Source organism: Podarcis tiliguerta (assembly GCF_965153285.1).
Source record: "Podarcis tiliguerta genome assembly, chromosome: 6".
Classification (NCBI taxonomy): Eukaryota; Metazoa; Chordata; class Lepidosauria; order Squamata; family Lacertidae; genus Podarcis; species Podarcis tiliguerta.
This window is the reverse complement of record NC_139539.1, coordinates 47,566,060-47,591,838: the sequence shown is the minus strand read 5'-3', so window position 1 is coordinate 47,591,838 and position 25,779 is coordinate 47,566,060. Positions and strand designations below refer to the sequence as shown.

Here is a 25,779-nt window from a genome sequence, read left to right as displayed (position 1 = left end):
TTTTTAAAGTTGTTTTTAAAGTGCTTTCTGTGTTTTTTTTAATGTTTTGTTGTTGTTGTTGTTGTTTAGTCGTTTAGTCATGTCCGACTCTTCGTGACCCCATGGACCAGAAGTGTTTTAAATGTGTTTTATTTTAAATTGTACTGTTTTTACCTCTTGATGTTTTTACCTCTTGATGCTTGCCACCCTAGGCTCCTGTGGGGCGAAGGGAGGGATACCAAATTAATAATACAAATTTGAGCGTATTACACCAATACTGGTCTGACTGCACTGGCTACCAATTAGTTTCCGGGCCCAATTCAAAGTGCTGGTTTTGACCTACAAAGCCTTAACTGGCTCAGGACTGCAATACCTCAAGGACTGCCTCTTTCCATATGAACCTACCTGGACCCTGAGATCATCCTCTGAGGCCCTCCTTCGTGTGCCTTATCCTTGAGAGGTCCGGAGGGTGGCAACACAAGAACAGGCCTTCTCTGCAGTGGCTCCCCATCTGTGGAATGCCCTCCCCAGGGAGGTTTGGTGGCCGTCTTCATTAAACACCTTGAGGCACCAGGCAAAACATTCCTTTTTAACCAGGCCTTTGGTTGATCTGATTTAAATCCTATCCCCTTTTAAAATGTGTTGGGGGGGCTATTTGGTGGTTGTTTTTATTTTTATTATGTATTTTGTGGTTTTATATCCTGATTTTATTCTATGAACCACCCTGAGACCCCCAGGGATAGGGTGGTATATAAATTCAGTAAGTAAATAAAAGAAACAAACAAACAAAAATTACAAGCATAATCCACAATTTCTGGACACTGATGGAGTTTCCAGGGACACCGCGGTGTGTATGTGTGTTGAATGCCTGCCACTTTGATGCCATTTTTTTTTACATTTTCTGGTTTTGTGGCCCCCACCCCCCTTGGCCTAGCATGCACTGGATACAACAGCTGTTCTGTTGATGTAGCATCATCATCTCTTCAGTCCTGGTGTGATCGGAATAAAGGATTTCTTTGTGAGTTAAAAGTTGTGCACCGGGCCATACCATTCTTTCCTCAAGAGCTTAACGGCAAGTGCTCCCCAATGACCTGGCATTATGTACAAGCAAAAAAGGAGACCCAGGAGACATTGCATGGTAATAAAGAAGAAACTCTTTTAATTGCAGGCTGCTGTGGAGTTGTTACAGTATTTCTCCCATACAACAGAATTCTCCCGCTGACACAGGGTGCATATGGTGCTTACACTGGCTACACTGTATATGAGACAAATCACTACAATCTGTGCTGCTGTTTTTATTTCTACAGCAAAGTTTCATTAGAGACATGTACTTTCCATGTTTTTCATTGCATGAAAGTTTAGAAAACTCGCCAGCGCCACCACACCTGCTCCAAGTTCTGCTTTCCTCACTGCAGTTAGAGGCATCCCCAGGTAGGGATTTAGGGCCCAGCAATGGAGGCCAGCCTGTCAGGCACTGGATGCTAGGCTCAAGTGCACCCTCTCTCTGCCTCTTTCCCCCAGGACACCCGAGTTGTCTTCAGGCTAACAATACTACTTGCATCTACCTCTTGGGGCTTGCTATGAAGTCAATGGATATTTGTATTCCACTGCTGAATCGGGCCTTTGGTTGCCAAACAACCTCCACAGTGGATTCTGGGAAACCTCCCCCATTCTGCCAAGGTATTAATAGCGCAGTGTTTTCCCAGAACAAGACAACATCTCATGGGGGGGGGGCTTCTTTTGGAACAGATCTCTGAGTGGTTCTGCATAGACCTGCTATCTCAAGTACACCAATGTGATGCCACTGCGCTGCGGTGAAGGGGATGCTCCACAGCTGGAGGTAAGAATCCTTTCACAGCAGAGTGAAGGATCCAGAGTTCCTGTCTTGTGCTGACATCCCTCATGGCTACCTGTTGGACCCACTGCTACTTTAGAAATCTAAAAGACATGGCTCTAGCAAGAAGATCGAGTAATATTTGATCATTTAGAAAAAGCTTGCCCCTGTAAGAGATCAGGGGAAGGGGGGACAATTGGTTAAGAGTGCAGGGTCAGAAACCTGATTCCCTGTTGCATTAGCAGCTACCTTTTTTTATTTTAGCTATATATCTGATTAAAACTGCAGCTCATTATGTTACAGGCAGTTTGATCTAAAGGTGATGGAGGATGGGGTTGCCAAGGTTTATTAAGCAGTTTTGAGGCAATGTGAAAACTATCAGCTGGTAAGAGTAAAGTTAATCCAGAGCGGCATTATTGGGTAAATGATTAGCATTTCCCTCAACTCCTGGAATGCCAGGTGTACGTAATTTAAGGTAGAAAACACTGATGAGCTCAGCCAAGCTCCAATGGATGAAACCCAAGGACTAAGAACGTTGGGCTCTTTTCTACTCAATTTGTCACAGGATGAACCCACCATGTGGTCAATGTGCAGGCTGAACCTATGCAAAACGAAGCACATTTAACTCTGCATAGGATTGGACTGTTAATATAAGACTATTTGCTCCATCTACAGTCAATTCATTGTTTTTCTTCCCCACATTGTGAAACCAGCCATATCTATGGATCTATGCTTTCAGATTTCATTGGCAACTACATTCCCTGCACTCTTAAAAGCTCACCTGTTCCACTCTAAAGCAACAGAGGCGCTGTGGTTAAAATTGGAAGGCTTTGGCTTCAAGCCCTTCTCGTGACAAGATAAAAAGGCATATACTGTCAAGCAGCGAGGGTGTCTGAAGTCCATTCAGCTCTGATCTGACTGATTTGCATTGCAGGTGGAGATGCACACCTGGATCTGTATCAAACCAAAAGCAACGCAGCACAAACTGATGGCACTCACATTTGGATGCAGCCAGTTTATGCCCACAGATCTTGATCCAAAGAATTAGACCTGCATGTGGAACTTGGTACTACATAGAAGCTTCATTTTCTGGATTGGAATGTAAATTTCCTCTGTTGCCTGTGCTATTGTCTGGAGGCTGCTAGCCAAGTTAAACATATAAAACTAGTGTGCTGGGTATGACTGGCATTCCTCCTCAGGGTAAACATTTCAGCAACTTCAGTATTTATGCGGCTACACCAAAAGGCAGAAACCTGGTATGACCTGATTGTGCCTGAAGGATCAGGATACATAGAATGAATGTATAAAAGAAAAGGACCCCTAAAAAGTGGATTCACTCAATAGCTCCTGAGTACTTAGAGTGAAAATACTAGAACTACGGGATACATTCCAGATAGGGGCATTGAATGGAGGGGCCACTGGAATATTGCTTTTTCCCATCTGGGCTTTTGTGCTTTCTGGAAGTTGTAGTGTGTGCTATAAGAAACTAGATATCCTAAGTGGTCGGATCAGGTGTCAACTAAAGGGACCAGCTCAATGGCAGATCAGGATTATTATTTTTTCTGAGAATATTCTCAACTGATCCGTCATCATATGATGGCTACTATTTTTGCAAAGTTGGGTCATGCAAACAACAGGTGTGTATATCTATATAAAGGTCACTTGGCCCTCCCCACACTAAAGAGGAAGGTCAAATTTGACTTCAGAAGCGCCCCATATAACACCACCCATTTCTGTACTTCAGTTCAACAGTGATCATAATTTCTGGCTCATTCTTGTAATTATGAAATATAGCCTGGACATGGTCACAAAAGCATGTAGTGTGCCTGGTTTATCCCTGACAGGAATGAGCCATAAATTTCGGACACCCTCAAGGCATGGTCATTACTGAGAACATCCATCATAACATAAAGCTATGGAATGGCTTTGAAAGTGACTGCGTTATAGATAGAGCTAACCCTAATAAAACACACACACACACAAACAACAGCAGTTACAAGCCCTAACACAAGGAGACTCAATGGAGCAACTGCTCAAGGCATCTAACATTTAATCCCACCACTTCCCAATTCTAATGCCTAGCAAAATGCCACAATGTAATACTGTTATATTTCCACAGAAATAATGAAGGCAGTGCCCTTCTGTGCTCTTCCCACCCACTCCACCCCCAAGTGGGCAGCTCAGCAGGGTGTGGTCACCAGTCGTACACTAAAAAATTATAAATATATCAAATATACAGTAAAATAGATCTGTACAGCACTGAGAATGAAAATAGTTCACGGATCACTTTGGAATATGCTTTGTCATTTAACAGAATTTACACCAACATTTACAGAATATACAATAGAAATAGAAACTATAGGTTATTCTATATATATACACACATATACTATAGTGTTTCTTTTTCTTCCCATTGCTGCTGGCATTACGCCACAGGATAAGAGAAGGAAATGCAATGGACCCACCTCAGAACCAGAGGCATGACCCACTCAAATGGTGGCCAAGAACCATAGCAACATGGCACAGATCTGCTTCACCTGAGCATCTGAACTACTCACTCCAGTGGAGATGCACTGGTTTACATTGGTTCTAGTCTGTCCCATGGAACTTGGAAAATAATGTGCCAATGTGCATAAGCTGAGAATGTACTGCAACAGAAATACATATAGATGAAGAGGTTTGCAAGCCCCTAGCAACCTCCATTCTAAAGGAGATAACATTGGAAGAAGAGGAAGAAAGAGTATAGGCTGGGAAAGAGAACAATGGAACTAGTAATGGACTTCCTATGGGGGCTAATTATGTAACAGCTCATCAGCAGACCTTCTAAAGCTGATTTCCATAGTTCCCCACTAGGCTACAGTAGCCACCTCCTGAGCTCAATTAACCATATTTGTAAGGTAGGAAACAAGGAAACGCCATGGTGCATCTGCAACAGCGAAATTGGATGCCTTCATCTGCCCTAGCTGCAATAAAACAAGTCTCTCTCATATCTGTACAGCCACAGCAGGTGCTGTAACCCTCCAACGGTTTGGCTTTACCCACAATGGTGCGCTCTTTCATTGACTCTCAAGACAGATGGATGCCAACGAGGGGCCATAGAAAGACACACAAAAGGAAGAAACACAAAAGAAGGAAACTTCTAGATAGCAAATCTTTCAGCTACACCCCTCCTTTGTCACAACTCCAAAGTTGCCACCACCACACAGCAAGTGGAAGGCTAAAGCCTCCTCTTCAACCCAGAACATAAGGCCTCAAAATCCCATCACAAGATAGGCACTGTGTTGGGGACAATGTTCCATTTCATTGCTCAGATTCAAAGCTCATTTATTCTCTGCTTCCGACTGACGAAGATGGTGCCGGGACAAGTCTCTGCCAAGCCTTGATCAAATCAATTATATTAACATGCTCCTCAATTTTAGTCAAAACACACACACACACACACACACACACACACACACCCTAACCTTCTATAAACAGCAACCATCACAAAAGGTAATGGGCTGGGTCTCCTCTGAACCCCTCGCAATTTGTGTAATCCAAGTCCTGCAATAGGCATTCACTACACCTTTACAACTAGCATTCTGATGGTGGAAAGAAGTATCATTGGAATTGATGGGGCTTATTTCCTTAGCAATGTGTTTTGGATTAAGGAAAAAGCAACACAGAGCTGGCAGTGTGTCATGATCTCCAAAAGAGTGTGTCAGGCTGTCATTAGGTAAAAAAAGCACACTGTGCCTTGCAGGTTACCACCATTCCTTCTTCCCTGCTATTTTAGATGCTTTTGGGTCATGTCACATATTCAAGGTCTCCACGTGTTTTCTTTACAGGATCACACCACTGTGTGGGGAAATATTAGTGTAAACCAGCAGTACATGAAGAGGCTTTGAACAATTCCCATAATTGCAGGGTGGGGCCTGGAAGTGCTGCACTTATCCTGCAAACGTGCTACTGCGCACTGCTTAAATCACATCCTTTGGCCGTGTAGCTGCATGCAAAACTGTACAGAGAAAACAAGGGAGCCTCAAATGTGTGGAGCAACCTTGAGGTTGGACGTAGCAAAACACTGCCACCCACTGGCACTAGGGATGGATTGATCAGCTTTGCATGTGTTCATTCATAAGTCTGTTCCATTATGCTTTTGCAGCAATCTCTGGTTTTTTTAAAAAACAACAACAGAAAAATCAACATTATTTTTAAATGTATTTTTTCACAGTGCACAAATTTTCATACACATTCTAATCTAAAATATGCATTTTACGTATTTTTACATTTTGAGTGTAAAAATCACAAAATTCAAAGAAGTGCAAAAGGATGTCTGCACCCAAATCTATGTATTCATTTAGGAAATGCAAATCAGGATATTCCTGCTTTAAAAAGCAGACCAAACTAAAACAAACCAGAGTGAAGCCAAATCAGAACAGAGAACAGAAAGACGGCCATTGTCTTGCCAAAGTGTAAAAAGCAATGAACTACTGGCATGCATATGCAATGGCACAGGCAAACCAAATAATCAGTTAATCCCGAAAAGCAGCTCTTTGTTTCAGGAACCAGAGAGAATGTGGATTTTAGACAGTCTGGTGTTCTGCTCCCTTTTCACGTGCCTGGCATTTTCCTGACAACACAACCTGCTGTTCCATAATGAATAAGCCTTGACATTTTTCATTCCCATACAAAATAGACACTAACATTTATTGGTTTGCCTCAATGTAGGGTTTTCTTTTTTAAAAAAGAGGATACCCATACCCTTTATAGCTATATTAAGCTAAAGGGATAAAGGCAAGAGAGAAAAAGGCTTCATCGCTTGTTTCTGTTGCTGACTCACACTGAAACAGACTTGACAATCTCTCCATTTCCTCACTTTCAAAGGGCCATGTAGAGTTCAGCTAATTTTTGCTTAGGGGGTTCAGAGATGAATCTATTAAAAAATATCTTCAGGCAAAGGGATTAGTTTCCAAAGCACCTAAACTCCCCAGAGGTCCAAAGTCTGCATGAAGCAACTCAAGAGAAATTCTAAACAAAGAATAGAGAGTGGAATTTATTCAAGGAGGCTGCAAGAGGCTTCCGGTGAATTGAATCAGAAGAATGATAGCTGGGATAGCCATCTGGAGGCATGCCTTCAAGGCGTTGCTGGACTACAACTCCCATTTTCCTGGACCATTGGCCATGCCATGCTGCGTGGAGCTGGAGGGGGTTGGAGTGCAGCTACAGCTGGACGACAGCACGTTGGTTACTCCTGCCTTAAGAGGGTAAAGCAGAGAGCGGGGAAAGAGTAGCAGGGAGATTTTGCATGCCGAAGAGGAGACAAAATCAAACCAGGACATGAGGAGCTTTCCATCTGATATGAGGAATTCCCTTCGGTTCCAACAGGACCTAGGATGGATTGCCACCTCACTAAATGTCTTCCTATTTTTTTGTACTCTAGGTCCTGGGAGTCTAAGAAGTGCTGGAAAGTTTTCGCAAGCTGAGACTCTGCGGAGGGTAGCTACTGCTAATGGCAAAAGACAGCAGGTGCTCTGGTCAGGTAACACAGAATTGTTTGCCATGGCAACTGCCCCAGTGCAAGGCTCACAATATGTAACAGCCAGGTCTGGGACGTTTCCTGAGCTACAACAAGCCTGTTTGATTGGATGGGGCGGGGAGAGATGAAAGTGATTTGGGGAGAAATTCCCAGTACAAGTGCAATCCTGTGAATTTTTTCTCAGAATTCCCACTGTGTTCAGTGGTGCTTACACCAAGGTAGGGATGGAGAAGAATTTGGTTTAGTCTGCATTTTGAGTGAACTGATCTCATTCACACCTCCCAGACTAATACATGGATTGAAAAGTAATTATGCTTTGGATTTCACACTTCTCCAAATTTTACAATTCACTTCTTGGCCTAAAAATGTACCAAAATGTGGTTGCTGTTGTTGTTGTTTTTTAAAAAAGACTATGGAACTCATAATTCACAAATTTTTTTTCTGCAGCAGAACTTGACTTAGTGTTAGTCCTTACTTACTTTCTTTCTATTTAACATGCCTTTTGCATCTGGACGGGGATCTTACCGAATTTGAGTGCCTGTTTTGAGAAGGGGTCCTGCAACTAGAGAAAGGAAAAGGAGTAACATAATACCCAATATATTTACTATTTACGGTAGCTGTAAATTACAGTCCTGTACTGTAAATTACAGTAGCTGGGCTGTAGCATTTAGCCATTATTTTTATTTTCATACTGAATATGTTTTGAAACACTTGAAATATATTTATGTGTAGATATATATATATAATCCAAATAAATATATAAAATTCATATGAAATTCATATGAACTATGCAAATAATAATAATAATAATGTATTATTTATACCCCACCCATCTGGCTGGGCCTCCCCAGACACTTTAGGTATGTATTTCAATCTACATTTACATTTAATTTTATATGGATTTAAAAAAAAGAAATCTGAAAATTAATGTGGATACAGGGTAGAACTGGTTTATGAATAAACACATGAAAAGCTGACATGGATGAGAAGTAGACCAATCTGTTCAACCCTACTCCCAAATGCCTGAGCACAGGATTGTAAGCTCAGGCTGTGTTGCAATGAATGCATGGAGATAGTATCTGTGGGTAGCCATTTAAATTGGTTTTCACAGCACGGCTGGCTGGATAAGTCAATTGTCACTGGACCCACCACTGCTATCTGCTGCAAGCATGCGCTTCCAGAGCCAGACATGTCCCCTAACTTAAGGCCACGAAAGAGCTGCTCATGAGACAAGCTGCCCCCATGTTAGCTAGCAAGCATGAAAAGATTCTCAGAGTTCCATTTTCCTCATCTTATACTCTTCCAGCAGGAGAAAACAATATAACTTATGGCCATGGATCTTTCTACAGATCAATGACCATGACTATATACTCTCAAATCATCTTAACCATAAAGCACTTAAAGCAGCTTCTGCACATTTAGCCATTGGCAGCATAAATATCATGTGCAACAGCACAAGAGTTTGTTGCACTTTGACATTTCGGGGGCAGGTTTGTGGCAGCGGTGCCCTTCTGCTGTTCTCCAGCAGGCGAAATGTGCGCTCCCACAGACTCACTGTGCAGAGGGAAGTGCAAATGAAGAAAGAAAGAAAAACCTTTAAGAGATTTTTTAAAATTCAGTGTCATATATGAGCAACATTATTTTAAAGAATCCCATCAAGTGTGTACTCCCACACAGGAACTGCATGACCTCCTAGTTACTAAAATGAAAATAATAGAAAGCTTTTAAGATAGGGTTCAGTCACCAGCTGAATGTGACTAACCAGAGGTTGGATGGAGCTGAATCACTGTTCATTAAAAATGTTATCGGCTGCATCCTAGATGACAGTGACACATGCACAGCCACATTCACAAGAGTAAAAGGCAATGACTGCACCACCTGATGGAAAATGCAACAGACCCAACACACTTAGACTACCTTGAAAGATGTTGCGCACTCCCTTCAGTAAGAACCTTTATTATTTTTATTTTTATTTTTAAGGTGCTTTTAATGTCGCAAAACTGACAGCAAAAAGACTCCAGCATGCACTCACAGTGCTTGCAGAGTATGGCTGCTACTGATAAAGTTTATGTCAGATGGTGTATTTGATAAAATGGCTGCGGTCACAGCCTGCTCAGAGTTATGTAGATATCAGGAGTGACACCACAAATTCCAGAAAATTTACATTGATGGAACAGTTTTCTGATTCTGGCCTATGCACATGGCACATACCTGAATTTGTACCGCTGCGTGAGCAGACGTTTGGTGAAGGAATACTGCAAGTAACATTAGCACGCATACCAATGCAAACTTCACTGAAACGAGATCCCATTGTTCCTTACTGTTTTTGATCCAACATCAGCAATGACGTGGCAGGTATCACATGATGGCATCGCCAGGCATTGTAATGTGCTGCCTACATAAAATATATCTTGGCCCAGACTTGCAAGAAGTGTTGACCAAGAATGTGCTATTTGGAGACTATCAGAGTGTAAAACCACAGGTGGCCTGGTAGAATCCATACCAAGAGGATTGATCTTCCTTGTGCTATGAATGGTGGTGGTTAAACATACTCAGTGGAATGAGGCATATCTCTTTTCCCAACTAGAGGAACGGGATGGACAAGGAGAGAGATCCAGAAAACATGGTGCTCTTTTCTTTGGCTGTTGCCTTAACTTATCCCCCTTTTCCAGCCTCTTATATAGGAGCAATTTGTGTTTTTCAATGCCAATTGGCTAAAAATTTCCTTATGCCCATAAAAATTTATTGCAATGTCTTATTACTATTATTCACTGAGGAGGGATCTGGCATTTCAGCTGGAGAAGGCCCCTTCCCACGTCTACCCTCTCTTGACATCATCTAGTCCCTGTCTGCTGTAAATTCTGGGAAGGGGTTCTAAAGCAGAGGTTCCTTCTCCTGGACCTCCTCTCCTTTACCCAGCAAACAGAGGGAGGTTGCTGGTTGACGGTCACAGTTCAGATTCGGGAGTGGTAGCCGTAAGGTACCCGCTACTGTAGCGTCCATTGGCAACGCTGCTCATCTCCATTGGGGATGTGCTCCCTGGGCCTAGATAAGAACGATGTGTAGGCATTGGGGAAGGGGTTTCACTGGGTACTTTACTCAAGATGAACCGTGTCTCATCATTGTCTTCTAAGTTGGAGATGTCCTTCATTATACGCCCCTTCTTGTAAGTGACAGAAAGAGCATTGGAACCATCTGACACCAGGTGAAACTGGCGGAGGATGAAGACGACCGGCAGAGGGAGGGTGGCCAGGATGATCAGTGAGACAAGGACACCCATTGCCCATTTGGGGTAATAGAGATATTTCTCTGCTGCCTGGAAGAGAAGGGAAAACGCAGTTGGCAGTTGGCATTCGTCAGCCTCGACACAAGTGAGGTCCTTGAAGTGATCAAGTTGCTATTTCTGTGGCACCAAGGCAAGTAAAGTATGCTGCATATATTCCCATCTCCAAGAGAAGGGCCAGCATGTACTGCAAGGGGAAAATCTTATACATGCAAAGGATTTTTGCCAAAAGGTCTTTCTCACCCCTCTGTTCCCTTTTCTGCATACGCACCCTGAAATACCTGCCAAAGGGTTAATCTCTCAAGAGCACACTGCATTGGAACATTTTGCTCTTGCAGGTGGCAACCCCCACTTAAATAAAATGCTAATAAAGAGGCAGTAGCTTCCCATAGTTACACAAAGCTGGACCAACAATTTTCCTGCAGAACAAATAAACGTTTACATGAATGTTCAGGTTCCATACCTTGAAATACTGCTCCTTAACCTTGGACTACCCTAAAAAGCAAGGGAGCATTTGCAACACTGGGGTTTCAACCGCTGTCACTCTACATGGCTAAGATAGCCTCTCACTCCCAGTTCCTTGGCAGGGTGATCAGAAATCCCATGCCAGCTCTGTCTGGAATAATCTCCAGCAGGATATTGGCTAGTTGGGTTTTATGGTGTATCTGCAACCTCCACGGCCACAGCTCTGGAAGCAGGAGGAAATGCAAGGTACTCAGGTATAAGGATGATGCCTCTCTGTCCTCCAGGTGGATGCTGGCCTAACAATTGCACAAATGATCACAGCCATTTGCAGCAAGGACCCTGTTGCTTCACTGTATAGTATGTGGGTTGGTTGCCAACTGGTACAAAGCCTGTGGATTTGTAGCCTTTGGGGGATGCGCTTTTATTTGCCAACTCACCTCTTCTCGGATCCAGGCATTATAACCTGGAGGACTGACAGCTAGCTGGATCACACTGGCTGTCATCAGGCCAGCCATGCAAATGGGCGAGATGTACTTCCATGTGTAGAAGTAAAACCGGTAAGGGCGGAAACCCAGCATCTCTGTTAATTCTTGCATGAATCTAGGAAGAAGAAAGGAAGAAAGCAAACAAACAGATGTTGAAGCACAAGGTTCCTTGCTCTTTACTTCCCCTTGATTTGGATGGAGAGATTTGGATGGGAAGTCTGGTGGGGCCAGAAGTCCAAAGAAGAATCAAGAAGCCTGAGTGCTTCAAGAACAATGAAACCCATGTAGTGGTAGGTAAGAGGGGCAAAGCATTCAAAGCCAAATGCTTAGGAATTCAGACAAGCCTGTAGGAATATGAACAGGCTAACCCTCCTGGAAATAAATGCTTACTTCTTGGTGCCGTAAATCCAAGCCACCGCAATGTTTTCCAGGATGACTACGAGGGTGAGTGGCAGCGTTGCAGAGTAATCATCAAACATGTTGACAAAGTAGTTGCCTGAGCGTTGCACAAAGATCAGCCCCACGAAGAAAGCAAAAATGCAGCAGCCAACTGTAAAGAGAAGATCATAGTAACCGTCAGCTACACGAGGGCATGCAAAACTGCTGCAGGATCCAAAAGGCAAACTGATAATATTGTTTCTACCGAAGAGCAGCAACGTATTACAAGGGCCCCTGGCAGTATCATGAGATGCGTGTGCATGGGAAAGACTTTAAGGGCAGGAATTAGAGAGAGATTAGAGCTCTTCAGATACACAAACAGTGCATCAATATGTTAGAGCTATTCAAATGGACAAAAAGTGCTTCAGGGTATATCTGTGACAAGCGCTCTAATTCGACAGGGGAAAGTTTGAGGCTATACTAGATAATCTGGGAAAGTGTTAAAGTTATCACATTGTTGCTCACTGCGATGTAGGGAAACATCTTCTCTTCATTAAGTGTTATTCAGGCTGTGAAGTCCAGCACTTAAAATGTCCCAAATTCATGTCTGCCTGTGCAATACTAACTAGATCCCAAGTTCCTTATATTTGCGGAATTGTTGCAAAAATTATTATAACTTAATTTCCTCTTGAAGAATCACCCATTTCTTGATTCACTTGACAAAAGCACCCTTTTCCCAATTTCCAGGCCAGGATGAACTGGATTTGGATGTTAGTAACCCAGGTTACTCTGACTTTTGCAGTCTAATGCCCTCTTTATCTTACAAAACATCTTTCACATCACCTCTGGTCATAATAGTACCCACATGTCAGTTCTCCAACACGACTCATTCAATTCAATTCACCATAGGAGTCTGAATATATACTAAGGTGCATGGAAAACATGACCCCGTGCTGAAGATACAATAGAGCTGTGATGATGAGATTCCTGATTTTTCAGACTGAGACAACTTCAAAAAATTATGCATTTGTTGCCCCTGTTTGTCCTATATCATGGAGTTGGGTCGGTATGTCCGTTGCTCTATGGCTATAATATCACTCCTGCAGAAAATGTAACTCCAAAGCCAGTTTCATACAAGACAAAATGTCTTACCTACAAGGCCATATATCCTGCATGTAGCTTGCTGATAAATGAATGCACATCGACTTTGTTAATGTGCATATACCTGACAGAAGTAGGCCACCACTGGCACCTCCTCTACTTGGTGATCATGGTAAAACAGACACGTGTGTGGCAAGCTATGTGTGGGATTCACCCAACTTTCCACATGTGGCTTCTATGCAAGAAATTTTATCCTAAGCGTAGAAGCCCCAACTGGCCACTATGGGGAAACAGAGTTAAGGCAAGCACAACATTTGGTTTCGGTGAATTTTAAGTACTTGATTTCACTATTTAAAAGTTTAAGGTTGCAATCTTATCAACACTTCTTTGAGATTAAGCTCCATTGAACACTGTGTGGCTTATTTCTAAGCAAACATTCATAGGAGTGCCCTATAAATTGCTCTTAACCTTTTAATATGCAATGTAATCTTTAGAGAAATGTAAAACAAAATCTGCTACATACAAATCTGCAAGTATCTAGGCAGGTAGGCATGTGGAGATCACAGAAGGTACTATATACCTCAGAAACTCCCCCTTAACTTAACTTTACTGAGCTTATCAGCAATGATAGGTCCTGACTGCAAGGCTCACATCAGGCTTCAGATGTGGATGCTTTGAATGATGAGTTTAAATGCTGGTTTTTGCTTTTGTCACTGCAATGGAATTTGTTACCAGTGCTTCATACCCTGCGTTGCTTAATTGGGTTTTTACATAGCTTGCTAATTTGGACATGTGCATTGAATTGATTCTACCAGAGTTTGGCATGCAATGAAGTGTTCAATTCATAACCCGAGGCACATTTGGGCTACAATCCATTGAAACCACTGTGATTTACTTTGAAGTAATCAAAGCATTCTTGGATTGCACGGTGAATATGCTACTAGCAGCCATTTGGATCAGCTTTGTAGTGGTATGATAAATGTGGGGGTTTGATGAAATAATCACAAAATCATTTTGCAACTTTCCAAACTCAGCCCAGATCTACTCACCCATAAACCCTCCACAGTTTGGTCTTATGAAATGACCCAAAATTATCAGATACTGCCACATTATCACAGTGTGTGAGCTTTCCAATGTTGACAGGCACCCCTTAACCCCCAAATCCCTCTGCTCTTTTTGGGGACAGCAAATATATTTCAGCTCTGATGTTATGCCATGACTTTTAAGAATTACAGTTTGATCCCATCCGGCAACGTATTTTGTAGCACAAGTCTTGGCCAGAACTAAATGATGTCATTGCATGCACAACAGTGCTACTCTGTGAATGGTTTATTGAGTTTCCCCAAGAGAGAACTTACCTGTTAATGCTTCCTTGCGCACTTTGAACATGTCAATGATGGGTGTGGTGATGCCAGCCATGGTCCCAATCATGCTCCCCAAACCCAGGTTTATCAGCATCAAGAAGAACATCACTGACCAGAAAGGAGAAGCTGGAAAGTGGGTCATTGCTTCTGTGAAAGCTATGAATGCAAGGCCAGTTCCCTGCACTGACTGTACACAGCCAAAAGAAGATGCTTGCGTTATTCTGGGCAGAAGATTACATCATAAAAGCAGGTGTGCATGTATTCATGTAAATAGATTTCTAGCTGTAAAATCACAGGCTCTCAGAACCAAACAGCTAAACCATTGTGGGTATAAGGAAAATGATGCATAATGCATACAAATGATTACACAAGCATCTGTTTCACTACATCTGTACATGTTCTGAGAAGTCATGGAAAGTTGTGACTTTTCAATGCATGTATCCCATAGAAATTACATGATGTATTCATTTCTCAGTTTCACCTCCCTCAGTAATCTCAGGAAGACAGGAGTCCTTCTTAAACCAAGTCAGACCAATGGTCCATCTAGCTCAGCATCGCCTATACAGATGCTCTTGAGGTTTTCAGACAAGGGGCACTCCCACCCCCACCTGGAGATGCTGGGGAATAAACTTGGGAACTTCAGCATATGAAACATAGGCTCTACTATTCATAGCACCCAAACACATCTGTTCCATAACACTGTTATAGTCGGCCACCTCTCACAAGCTCAACTCTTGCAATGATTTTGACAAACTTCAGTTCCTTATTCCTTATGTCAGTGAAGTCTTCATCAGCACATGGTAAGAACTGCAACCAAGAGTGATCTTAAACAGAAATCACAAGCTTTATGCCTTAGCCTTCTTCCTAATATGCTCCCTAATAGCCTATTTTCTATATGCAAGGTGTTAATTTTCTATATGCAATGAGAGGTGGTTGTTTTTTAACAAGAAAATGGGGTGCATATGAGCATGAGATCCCCCACTTGCACCATGCAGAAGTGGTACAATCCCAAGAGAGCTCTACCATGTGCTCTTCCCAAGCACGTTGGCTCGCTCTGAGACTTCAATGATGTACAAGAGCGGAACCAGCATCTAGGGTCGAAAATGACCATGAAAAGCAAGCCCAGCTATAAATATACTGTGAAAAGCAAAGTCTGGCTATAAACATACCTTGTTAAGCTCATCTTCCAGTAGACAAGGATCCAGGCCCAGCTTATCGAAATGATCCTTCTTCACTGTCTTTATCACACCATACATCTCGGTGTAGTCTTTGGCCGTGAGATGGGAGAAGTTCACTTGGGGTGGGATGAGTGCATGGCTGAGGACATTGGTATTCAGATAACCCAGAATCTTCTCAGCGTTCCTATGGAGGAGAAGCTAAAGGTCATTACAGAGCCATTGCCTGGCCTTGTTCACCTTGTTCTGGGTGAAGGGCATCTTCTTCCAGCAAAACAGGCAAAATGAACCCCAGCAGTTGATGGGAGCCAGTGTGATGCAGTGGTTAATCAAGAAAGTCAGACAAGGACCAGAGGGACCAGGGTTCTGGTTCCCACTCAGCCATCAAGTTCACTGGGTGAGTCAGTCACAGTCTCTGAGCCTAACCTACCATTCTGCAAAAATAATAAGGTGAAAAGCTGCTTTCCTAGTTCCAGAGAGCACTCTAGGTTGCCACCTGGCCAGAAGGAAACGACAGTTTCTGGCTATCAAAGCTTCAGGCCAGAACAGAATTGCACCCGCTGCACTGGATGCTTTTTTAAAAGTAACTATAAGGTACCCTGAAAAATAGCTGCTGTGGTTGTGCCCTCTAGAGAAGCCTTTTGGGGAGAGAGAAAGGGAGAGGGAGGGAGGGAGGGAGAGACTGGAATGAGTACTTACTCAACCACACACTTTTCATTCATGACATTGGCTTTGAAGCCCAGCACAGCAAAGACTACCAGTGTGGCCAAAATGGAGGTGAAGAAGTTGATGAAGGAGACCAAGGCTGCATCGAAGTGGCAGTTATTGTCCTGCTTGTTGTAACTGGAAAAAGCAATAACTCCGCCAAAGCCCAGTCCGAGGGCAAAGAAGACCTGAGTGGCTGCTTCTCGCCACACCTGGAGATCCAACATTTTATCTAGCTGTAAAGAGAGATGAGAGGGAAGCCAAGTCATCCATCCTGCATCAGAGATGCTCGGCTTGGTACACATATGGCACATTTATATTTAAATGTATAACATTGGCAGCTGAGAACAGCACACCATTGCCTGGGTATCTGTTCTTTGTGCATATGCTAGAGAGAGCTCTCTATCTTTCTCCTCTGTTGATTCAATCATTGATGCCTAAGGGCACAATAGAAAGGGAATCAGGTCCCATGGAAATAAATGGATCTCAGATGCAGAACTGTGAATGCCCTATTCTTCATTACATTTTAGATTTTTTACTGCCTGTGCACTTTGTGGGCTTACCCAGTTAGGTATGGAATATCATGCCTGAAAAAATGTCACGATCTTTTAAAAGAGAAAAGCAAAACAAAAACAAAAAACACTAGCCCTTATGATTCCTATGGAAGAAAGCTTGAAATCACAGGTAGTGTCCAAATGAAAGTTGAGAAAAAACAAACTCAGTGTTTCAAAATGACCCATGCCCGTTAGAATTAGCCCCATCCCTTTATCAAGAAAAGCTTGATTAACCTTATTGATTAAGGATTGCTGCTTACAGAACACACTTAATAGACTGCACAGGATAGTCACACTTATGCTAGCAAGCTATGCAAGTGCTCTCTGCAAACTAATGTACTAGCAAACTATTAAGCACTTTACCCCCTTTCAGTCCACCATGGTTTGTGGCATGGCAAGTGAGCCCTACCAAATTAGAATCATAGAATTGTAGAGTTGGAAGGGACCCAAAGGGCCATCTAGTCCAACCCCCTGCAATGCAGGAATCTCAGCTAAAGCATCCATCGCATGCTGATCGTGTGTAGTGTGATACTGGTGGGACCTTCTGCTGCCAAGAATCTGGACAAACCTGATGTAGATGCCATTTACAGACGGGGCCTGCACAGTATTGCAAATGGAAGATATATGGTTGCTAATCATTCTACCTACAATGAGAACTTGGACACTGGGGCTTGTATTTTACAATCTCTTATTCAAAATTAATCAGGATTAATGCCAGCTTCATAATCTCAATCACCTACATCTTTGTTTAATGAATTAATTAAACAGCTAATGAGTCGATCCATTTTGTAGCTGTCCTTTGGCAAACCTGGTTAATTTGGTACAATTCTGACCACAAGCAGGAAGAATAATGAAACAGACCTGGACTGGCATGCCCAAAGCAATTAATCTTCAGCATTTCAGTTTCAGAGAAAGTAGCACCACTGACTAAAAAAACAACACCTATACCTACATAAAATTTGCTCTGCTCTGGTGCGATCCAGGCAGCACCACAGAGGCATCAGTTTAACATAGGGCATGGATTGTGATGATCACCAGAGACATAGGATTCTTGCTAGCTATAGTTCCCAGTAAGAGACATTTCTCTGACTGGTCCAAAGGCACATGGTGAGTGTGGTGGGCTTACCTTGGGAGTGAACATGTGCAGAATCCCATCTATCGCCCCCCTCAAGAGCAATCCCCGGACCAGGAAACAGATCAGTACCACGTAAGGAAAAAGGGAACTGAAATACATCACCTGAGTGGGAGAGGGAGAGAAAGCGGGAGATCCTACTTTATATAATCCAGCAGTAGACTGTATATAAAGGAAGTCTTAAGGATGAACAATAAGCCCAAATCTACCCTACTGGAAACTTCTGTCAGTATTTTTTTCTTTCTACATAGCATTTTGGGAACTGTAGTTTGGTGAGATACCGTATTGGCCTGAATATAAGCCGCACTTTTTGCCCAAATTCCAACCGTGAAAAGTTAAAGTGCGGCTTATATTCGTGACCATATGGTATGAAGCTAGGAGCTTGGGGCAAACGACGCCAGGAGTGCGGCAAAGTGGTGCCTGCCCCATGCGTAGTTCCCCATACTCTCCCCCAAGGCCAGGAAGGGAGAGAGCAAGGAAGGGGAAAGGCTGCTGGCAATGCAGCACGGCTCCCCCCCCCCCCCCAGTATGCAGCAAGGAGCAGCGAGGAAGGGAGCGGCTTATATTCGGGTACCCCCCCCCCATTTTAAAGGAGTGGCTTATATTTGGGTGTGGCTTATATTCAGGCCAATGCGGTACTTTAATGAATTTACTGTTAGAGATCCTGAGCCCTCTCCCCAAACAGAACTACAATTCCTGTGGTTCTCCATGGGGAAATAAGTGACTGCTAACTGGTTTGATGTGGATCTGCCCTAAGATAGGTAAACTGAGCAGCTGTATCCCAAAAGAGAGGAAGCTGTGCCTGTGATTGCTATCGGGTACTGCTGACTTCATTCATTCAACCATGGGCTCTCTCACATGTTATTCTTACTTTCAGGTGGCTGCTCTGAGGCACAGGCCAAGCAAAATGGAGCAAGCCCTCCTGGACCAGGTGGTTGGGAAAGTGTTCACCCTTTCCTTTTTCCTAGCTTCTTATTCCACTGTGGTTACCTGGGCCCCATGAACCATTCAGGATGTGTGGAAGCTGCTGAACGCTTTGTTCCTGGCTACAAGATTGTGCCCCAAACAGCAGTTATTGTCTTCCGTAACCTGTAGGTCTGGGATGGGGATGCTGTGGCCCTCCAGACATTGTCAGCCCCAGCCAACATGGCCAATGGGCAGGGATGATGGGAGTTGTAGTCCAGCACCATCTGGAGAGCCACAGGTTTCCCATCCCTGGATCCACCGCTTTATAAGTGGGTCCACCTGTTGTAGGTTCTGGCAATCTCTGTTCTGCTTTGGGCTGCCACCATCAACACTTACCTTTCCTGAAGACTGAATTCCTTTGATCATGGCCAAGCCTACAATGCTCCAAGCGGCCAGGAGGCATAAAGTCATTCTCCAGTTAAGCCCACCACTCTCATTAATGGAGTTGGAGATGTCCAGGGCATCCCGGTACCAGAAGTAAGTGGTAGCAGAGCTTTTGTCGCATTCTGGTTCCACGGCTGAAAAGGGACAAAAGCTATGGAGTTTTTTTTTTACAAGCTTTGACTTCTCAATTAGACACACCTGTGCCGCAGCAAGCAAGGCAGCATTTAAAGGCTAAGTAGGAGAGACAAGCATTCATAGGGCACTTCAGGAAGGATGCCGGAGTTCACATTAGGAGAAAGGAATAAGAATCCAAGATCTTGACACTGAAACTAAAAGTTAAATAAATGGGGCAATTTACACCCACAATAAAAGATTTATATATATTCTGGGAGTTGTTCACATTCTATTAAATGCTCCATTAACCTCCAGAGTGTCTCTATAGCATTCTTTGGAAAGTATCCATTTCCTGCCAACCAATGCCCAAACGCAATTCCCACACCCTATCAGCTGGAAACAAACCTGAACTATTGTTAAGTTGTTGACTGGAAGGTCGTTCTCTGCCACTACTCTCAATACCCCTAGAGAAAGTAATGTTGAATTACCTAACTATAGTAACTACAGAGTACAGGGCAAGTGAAGACTTATTTCTCCTTGGGACCCAAAAAAATGGAAAAGGATAAATGAATGCATCCACCCATCTGTGCTGTGTGGTATCAGCCAACATTGATTACTACTGCAACAACTATCACATTTGAATTATAAGATTCTGGAAGATTAGAAGTCACAGAGCTGAATGCTGTTTATCACCTAAAGAAGTGTGCCTCATTTCCCTTCTACCACATGCAAAGCAGTAAAGGACTCACTTGCCACTGTGCCATTCCTTATGACGGGGCACTCGCTCCAAGGCAGCGGGTACTGGAAGGATTTAAAAAAGTAAAAGATGCTCCATCCTATGATCACATTGTAGTAGAGCCCAACAAACAAGCAGACCTGGCAACAGGAGAATGAAAATGTTTGGATCCTGGACAGCAAAACATATTTCCAAACAAAGCGATACTAAAATGAATGGTGGAGAATGGAACATTGAAATGCACTGGGTTATATCCAATGCTATGGAATGGGACTTCTCTTTCCTCTTGTCTCCCCATGCATTCTCAAAATCTGCTCTGCCCTGTGATGTGGGCATGTCCAGTGATTGTTTCCCTCAAAATTGCCAGATATCAAGGAAGCAGTGTTGCTCTTGCACAGGTGATCCAGGGCCACATCAATCAAGGGGCTTTGGTTGTCATCCCAGCAGTTTATATAAGATGCTGAATGGCACAATGGTGCTTAGGGGGCATGAGTGAGTTGTGGCGCTAAGCTTGAGTTCCAGTATCAATCCCAGAGGGGAAATGGTCTTTTTGCTAGCACCACCTGCCCATCAGTTGACCTTCTGTAGAGTGAATCATCAGGACTAAACTACAAAGAGGTTTGTTTTGACAGGTGTGAACAGTGGATCATTTAGGACACGTTCTTGAAGGGCACTTCCTTTCAGTTCAGATATATATATGACCATGCGGGGAAATCAAAGGAAACTTGATGGTAAATGTCTGATCCTGTTCCATAGTTGGGGGAAAGAACTGTTCAAGGCATCAGTCTTGAGCTTCTAACCAACCACCTTCACAGGCTGGTATCTTCTAATTATATTCTGCAATAACTAAGCCCTCTTGACAGTGGGAAATGGGTCTATTATGCACATGTCTGCTAGACAGCACATATGGAAGACCACCTGTCTACCATCCACACAACTGTCCCAAAGCCACCACAAGCCTTCTGCAAGCACTTACAAGGCAGCTGGCAAATCCAATGCCCCCCAACCGAGGGCAGACGTAATTCCACACTCCTATACTGCCCCGGCGGATCCTCTGGCCAACAGCCAACTCCAGAAAGAAGAGAGGGATGCCAATGAGGATTAGCAATACGAGATACGGAACCAGATAGGCACCTGGCAGGAAAGAAAAAGGTCATTAGAGATGCCCGTCTTTGATCACACAGGTCCCAGCATGAGAAGGTGACCATGACTGCTCCTAGGAGACAACCACTTCTTACTTGTATGGCCCATCCAGCTCTCATCAGCTCCAGTTAGCATTTGTCTCTAAACATTATTTGAAGCAAGTCTCCTAATTTAAAATGGTGCCGTGACAATAGAGGGAGAGGTTAATACAACTACAACACACAGGATCACTTTAACACTCCATATATAAATGTATATACAGTGTGGTTATTTTCTGCCTTCACAATGGCTGTTTCAGTGCCAGCTATGCAATTAAAGAGAACAATTCCTGGAAGGGCTAGATGAAAATGCTTCATAAAGGACTCTACTTAAATAGCAGGGCCATATATCTCTGGCTAGTTGAAGAAAGTACGAAACAAATGGGCAGTCTGAGAAGTATAAACAGTTGGGCAGAGAGGCCAAAAACTCTCATGCTGGAAAACAGAGCTGTTGACCAAAAACTCAAGGAAAAAGAAAAAATCAATATTCCTGGCACGTTCATAATTCTAATAAGACAGGAAAGCTGTGTAGGCAGGATTTTGATCCTGCTTCATATTCAGGGTAGTCAGATAAGCAGGCTGGAAACGATTAAATGCAGCCAGCACAACATCACCGAGTTAATTCTTGACACAACTCACAGCTTCTCAAAAAGATATAAAAATCCTTCACACAACTGGGTCAGCTCCTGACAAGAATCCACTGGAAGACTCTGATCAAAGCAAATGACAACAAGGTTTCTTTTTTCCCCTTTAGAAAAAGGTCTTAGCTACAATTAATTTCATTATTATTATTACTGTTGTTGTTGTTGTTGTTGTTGTTATTGTTAATCCACCTTTCCTCCCGAAGCAGCTCAGGGCTCTGAAAGCAACCACTATTAGCACAAGCTACCATAAACTCAAACTCAGTACTCTACATAAAACTCCTCCATGACACTATTTAAAATAATTTCCAGCAGGGCTCATAATAAATATTAATAAATATTAATAAATATGAAAAAGACCTCAAAACAGAATAAAGAAAACCAACCACTTCACAGCATACCAAGAAAGAGGAGTACATTCTGGATCAGGGCCCCTTTTATTTTAAAGAAAAAGCAGCCAGACTGAATACTCTTATTTAAACATGTAACTTCACATCTCATGTAATTTAGACAGCAGAAGAAGTGAGTGATTGGCGTCGTCTCCGTGGTGCTTTCTGTCAGAGGGCAGAGCCCTTTCTCTACCCTGCTGCCTTCAGGCATTATGATGAACACTACTCCATTGCTAGTACTGCCAGTCCAGTCAGCTTCTCTCTGGGAAATGGCGTAGTGCCACCTTGTCCTTTGCCTAAGGCAGCAAAATATATTGGGCCAGTCCTGGTCAGAGACAGCATGGCTGCTCTCCAACCAAGTTAGGTCAGAGGAACCAGTAAGGGCCTGGCTGGTTCTATGTAACTGTTGACAGGTTTGGTTCTTTACCCTGAAGAAGTTGTCTCCCTGAGCAGCCACACCAGCTCCCTTGCCTCAAACTTCTTTTCTGCCTAGTCTGGGGCCTCCTGACCCAGTCATCTGCTTCTAGTCCTTGTCTACCTCCTTCCTTGGAACCTAGAACTGCCTTGTCTTTGATTATGTCATTGCCTCTGACTCTGGTGACCCCAAAAGGCAATGGCTTTCAAAATTCCATATACACTAGCAAAGCAATGCACTCCAGTTCCAAAGACAGGCAAGTCATCTGACAGAGAAACTCAGGTGCTTCCTACACATTTAGGGCACACAGTGGCCATCAGTACACATAATGGGAAAACCAGGTTTTGTAACAAGATTATAGGTACAATTAGAGGGTTCCCGTTTGCAACCCTAACCTGGGTGTTCAGCTTTCAACAAAGCATTCAGCCCATGCAGCATCATCCTGTAAGTTCTTGAGCACACAATGTTCCAAAGAATTGGCCCAATACCACCCTTTTCCTAATGAAAATCTGTTCTCTCTGCTAGACATATGCACACTTTATTACTGAGAAGAAAACAACACACAAATTACTACTTTCACATACAGCAGTATTTTTTAGCAGAAAAAGCTTGCTGAACCAAGAAGCGATACGGACATTATCAACCAAGGAATTGCATTTATCACAAAAGCATCTATCTATCAATAATCCATTCCTGTAGCATTACAGCCAACTGATACTCAGCCAGCACTTTGCTTCATCCATGGATAATCCAGGAAGCATATGATTAATAGAAAGCAGGTAAGCCTTCAAAGTGCAACAACCATTCATTTAATGTTCTATTGACCACATTGAAGACTCAGATAGGATGGAAAACACCAGTGGTCACCTCTATCTGTGCAGCCAACCAAAGGGCAATGTGCCTTACACAGTCATCCTTTGCAATTATGCCTTTAATCTGCTTTTCCTGCAACTTGGTGGCTAAAAAAAAGGAAAAGATTAATGGAATATTATCATCCTATGTCACAGAGAGCAAGAATCACACCATGGAAAGCAAATTTGTTAGGAAATAGAGCACAACCTGTAAATCTGAAATAAATTAACAGTGCATAATCAGCTCAACTAGGGCAAATTCAAACAGACAGAAGAGTTGGGTGAGTTCAACTTTGTGAAAATTATTACCAAGCTATAGAGGAATGCCTTTTGTAGCAAGGGCTTGTTTATATATTCACATATTTTGAGATAAGAATGGTTCAGTGTGGTTCAGGCATGGATTTGCAGTGCACAATCAAGGAAAATACATGGCTGTTATAAAAAAAGACACAGTCCAAGAATAATGGCAGCCTTTCACCATCACAAATTGTTAGCTGAACTCAAGATGACCAGGTAAATAATACTTGCACACTATCAAGCAAGAAAGGAGACTTGCTGAGCATGGTGGAGGAGTAGTCTTGGTTTGTATAGAATAGATAAACTTAGAACGTGTCATAAGATTCAGGATAACAGTTCTTCATTTAACTCTTTAATGATGCAGACTAGTGACTACAACAATCCATTGAAGGGAAAGCCATAGCTTAATGGTTGAGCACATGATTTACCCAGAATTTCCAGGAAGAGCCAGGAAAGGATCCTGCCTGAAACCTAGAGGGTTACTACCAGTCAGCATGGTCAGTACTATGTATTGTCTGCCTCAGTTTGAGATAGCATCCTATGGCCTTCAAGCCTATGCTCCCTTCCTCTTGTATTATTATATTAGGAAAGCAGAACATGTGTCCATAACAGATGACTTTTATACTCCCTTGCTCACTTACCTCCACCATTCTTTTGACACAAATATGGAAAGCGCCAGACATTCCCCAGCCCCACGGAGTAGCCAATCTGAGCCAAAATGTACTGCAGTTTATTGTTCCACGCTGGCCGATCCTCACCAGTGTCATCCACATCCTGCTGCTTGTTCCAATTTTCTCCAGCCACATTTAAGACACTCTGTCTATAGTCCACAGGCTCCTCAAGGGCCAGCAGGTCAGCCACTGATTCAGTGACATGCTCAGTACTTTGCTCCCTCTGGGTCACCTTGCTGTGCTTAGGCATCGAGACTGTCTGGCTGAGCCACTCCTATGTAGGAAGGGATTTTGGGGGCGGAGGGGAGCCCAAGATGGAGTGGGTATCTGCTAGGGCAGGTGCAGGTTTTGAAGGTCAGCTCTCAGATCCTGGTCATCTACGAAAGATCTGAAAAACAAAAAACAAATGAATTACAACATTACACTTCTCTACTATCTTTGGCGTTGTTGAATATCCAGAGCCATGTGATTCATCAATATGCAAATTCAGAAAGGGTATAGGCTCCAGAAGGCATCTGCCTGAGAATTCAGTTTTCATTTTAAAAGAGCAAAGCAAACTTCTAGTCCTCAAGGCTTGAAAGTGTGCAAGCAATGCCTGGTGAAATCCTGGATTCCGGGGAGGAGGTAGGGCTGAATAGGAGATACAGGAGGTAGAATTGCAGTGCTCTGCATAGGTCGTGCAGAAGCAAATAAATTCAATAAATATGCAAATTTGCTCTATTTGCATAGTCAATAGAGACTGAAGCTTTACTTGCTGCAGAAATTGGGACTTAAGTAGAATTTTTCTGAAGCAATATATGTATAGGGGTATGTCTGGGGACGGACAGACCGTGAAATGGTTACATTCTCACAATGCTGTACCCTATAAGGTACTGTGACTCACCACCCGGTTGTCTTTCTTAGTCCCTCCTCCTTGTTGTCTGGAATCTGTGAAAGTCTGAGGTTTGGCAATAGCTAAGTGCTATAACTTCTGTTTTACCTGTGCTTAGTGCCAACAATGTGTCAGGTGCTATTTAGCTTAAAATATTGTTGCACTAAAGAACTGGGCAGGCTTCGGCAGTTCTTCCATGACAACAGCAAGCACCAAGGTTATCTCTCAGCTGATGACATTATCAGAGCAACTGGGATGGCCAGGAATTGTAGGTTAAATTGCCCATGACA

General features: G+C 43.1%; 1 protein-coding gene across 1 annotated transcript; it reads right to left on the bottom strand.

Moving 5' to 3' along the window:
- Positions 1-8,238: 8,238 nt before the first annotated feature.
- SLC6A17 (solute carrier family 6 member 17) lies at positions 8,239-24,995 on the bottom strand. The gene is made up of 11 exons (XM_083446152.1): positions 24,589-24,995; positions 21,150-21,307; positions 20,187-20,313; positions 19,276-19,457; positions 17,968-18,078; positions 16,282-16,523; positions 15,577-15,769; positions 14,402-14,594; positions 11,955-12,114; positions 11,517-11,679; positions 8,239-10,647 (listed from the first exon to the last, which is right to left on the bottom strand). The coding sequence occupies exons 1-11, from the start codon at positions 24,866-24,868 to the stop codon at positions 10,279-10,281; spliced, it is 2,178 nt and encodes a 725-aa protein (XP_083302278.1). The 5' UTR covers positions 24,869-24,995; the 3' UTR covers positions 8,239-10,278.
- Between the last annotated feature and the right edge of the window lie 784 nt (positions 24,996-25,779).

Bases quoted from the DNA above. Each gene is read 5' to 3' on its own strand.
- SLC6A17 (XM_083446152.1), bottom strand. From the start codon at position 24,868: ATGCCTAAGCACAGCAAGGTGACCCAGAGGGAGCAAAGTACTGAGCAT. The intron at 14,595-15,576 runs GTATGTTTATAG...GGCTGTGTACAG, and splicing joins TGGAAGATGAGCTTAACAAG to TCAGTGCAGGGAACTGGCCT. The intron at 11,680-11,954 runs GTAAGCATTTAT...TCTTCTTCCTAG, and splicing joins TGGATTTACGGCACCAAGAA to ATTCATGCAAGAATTAACAG.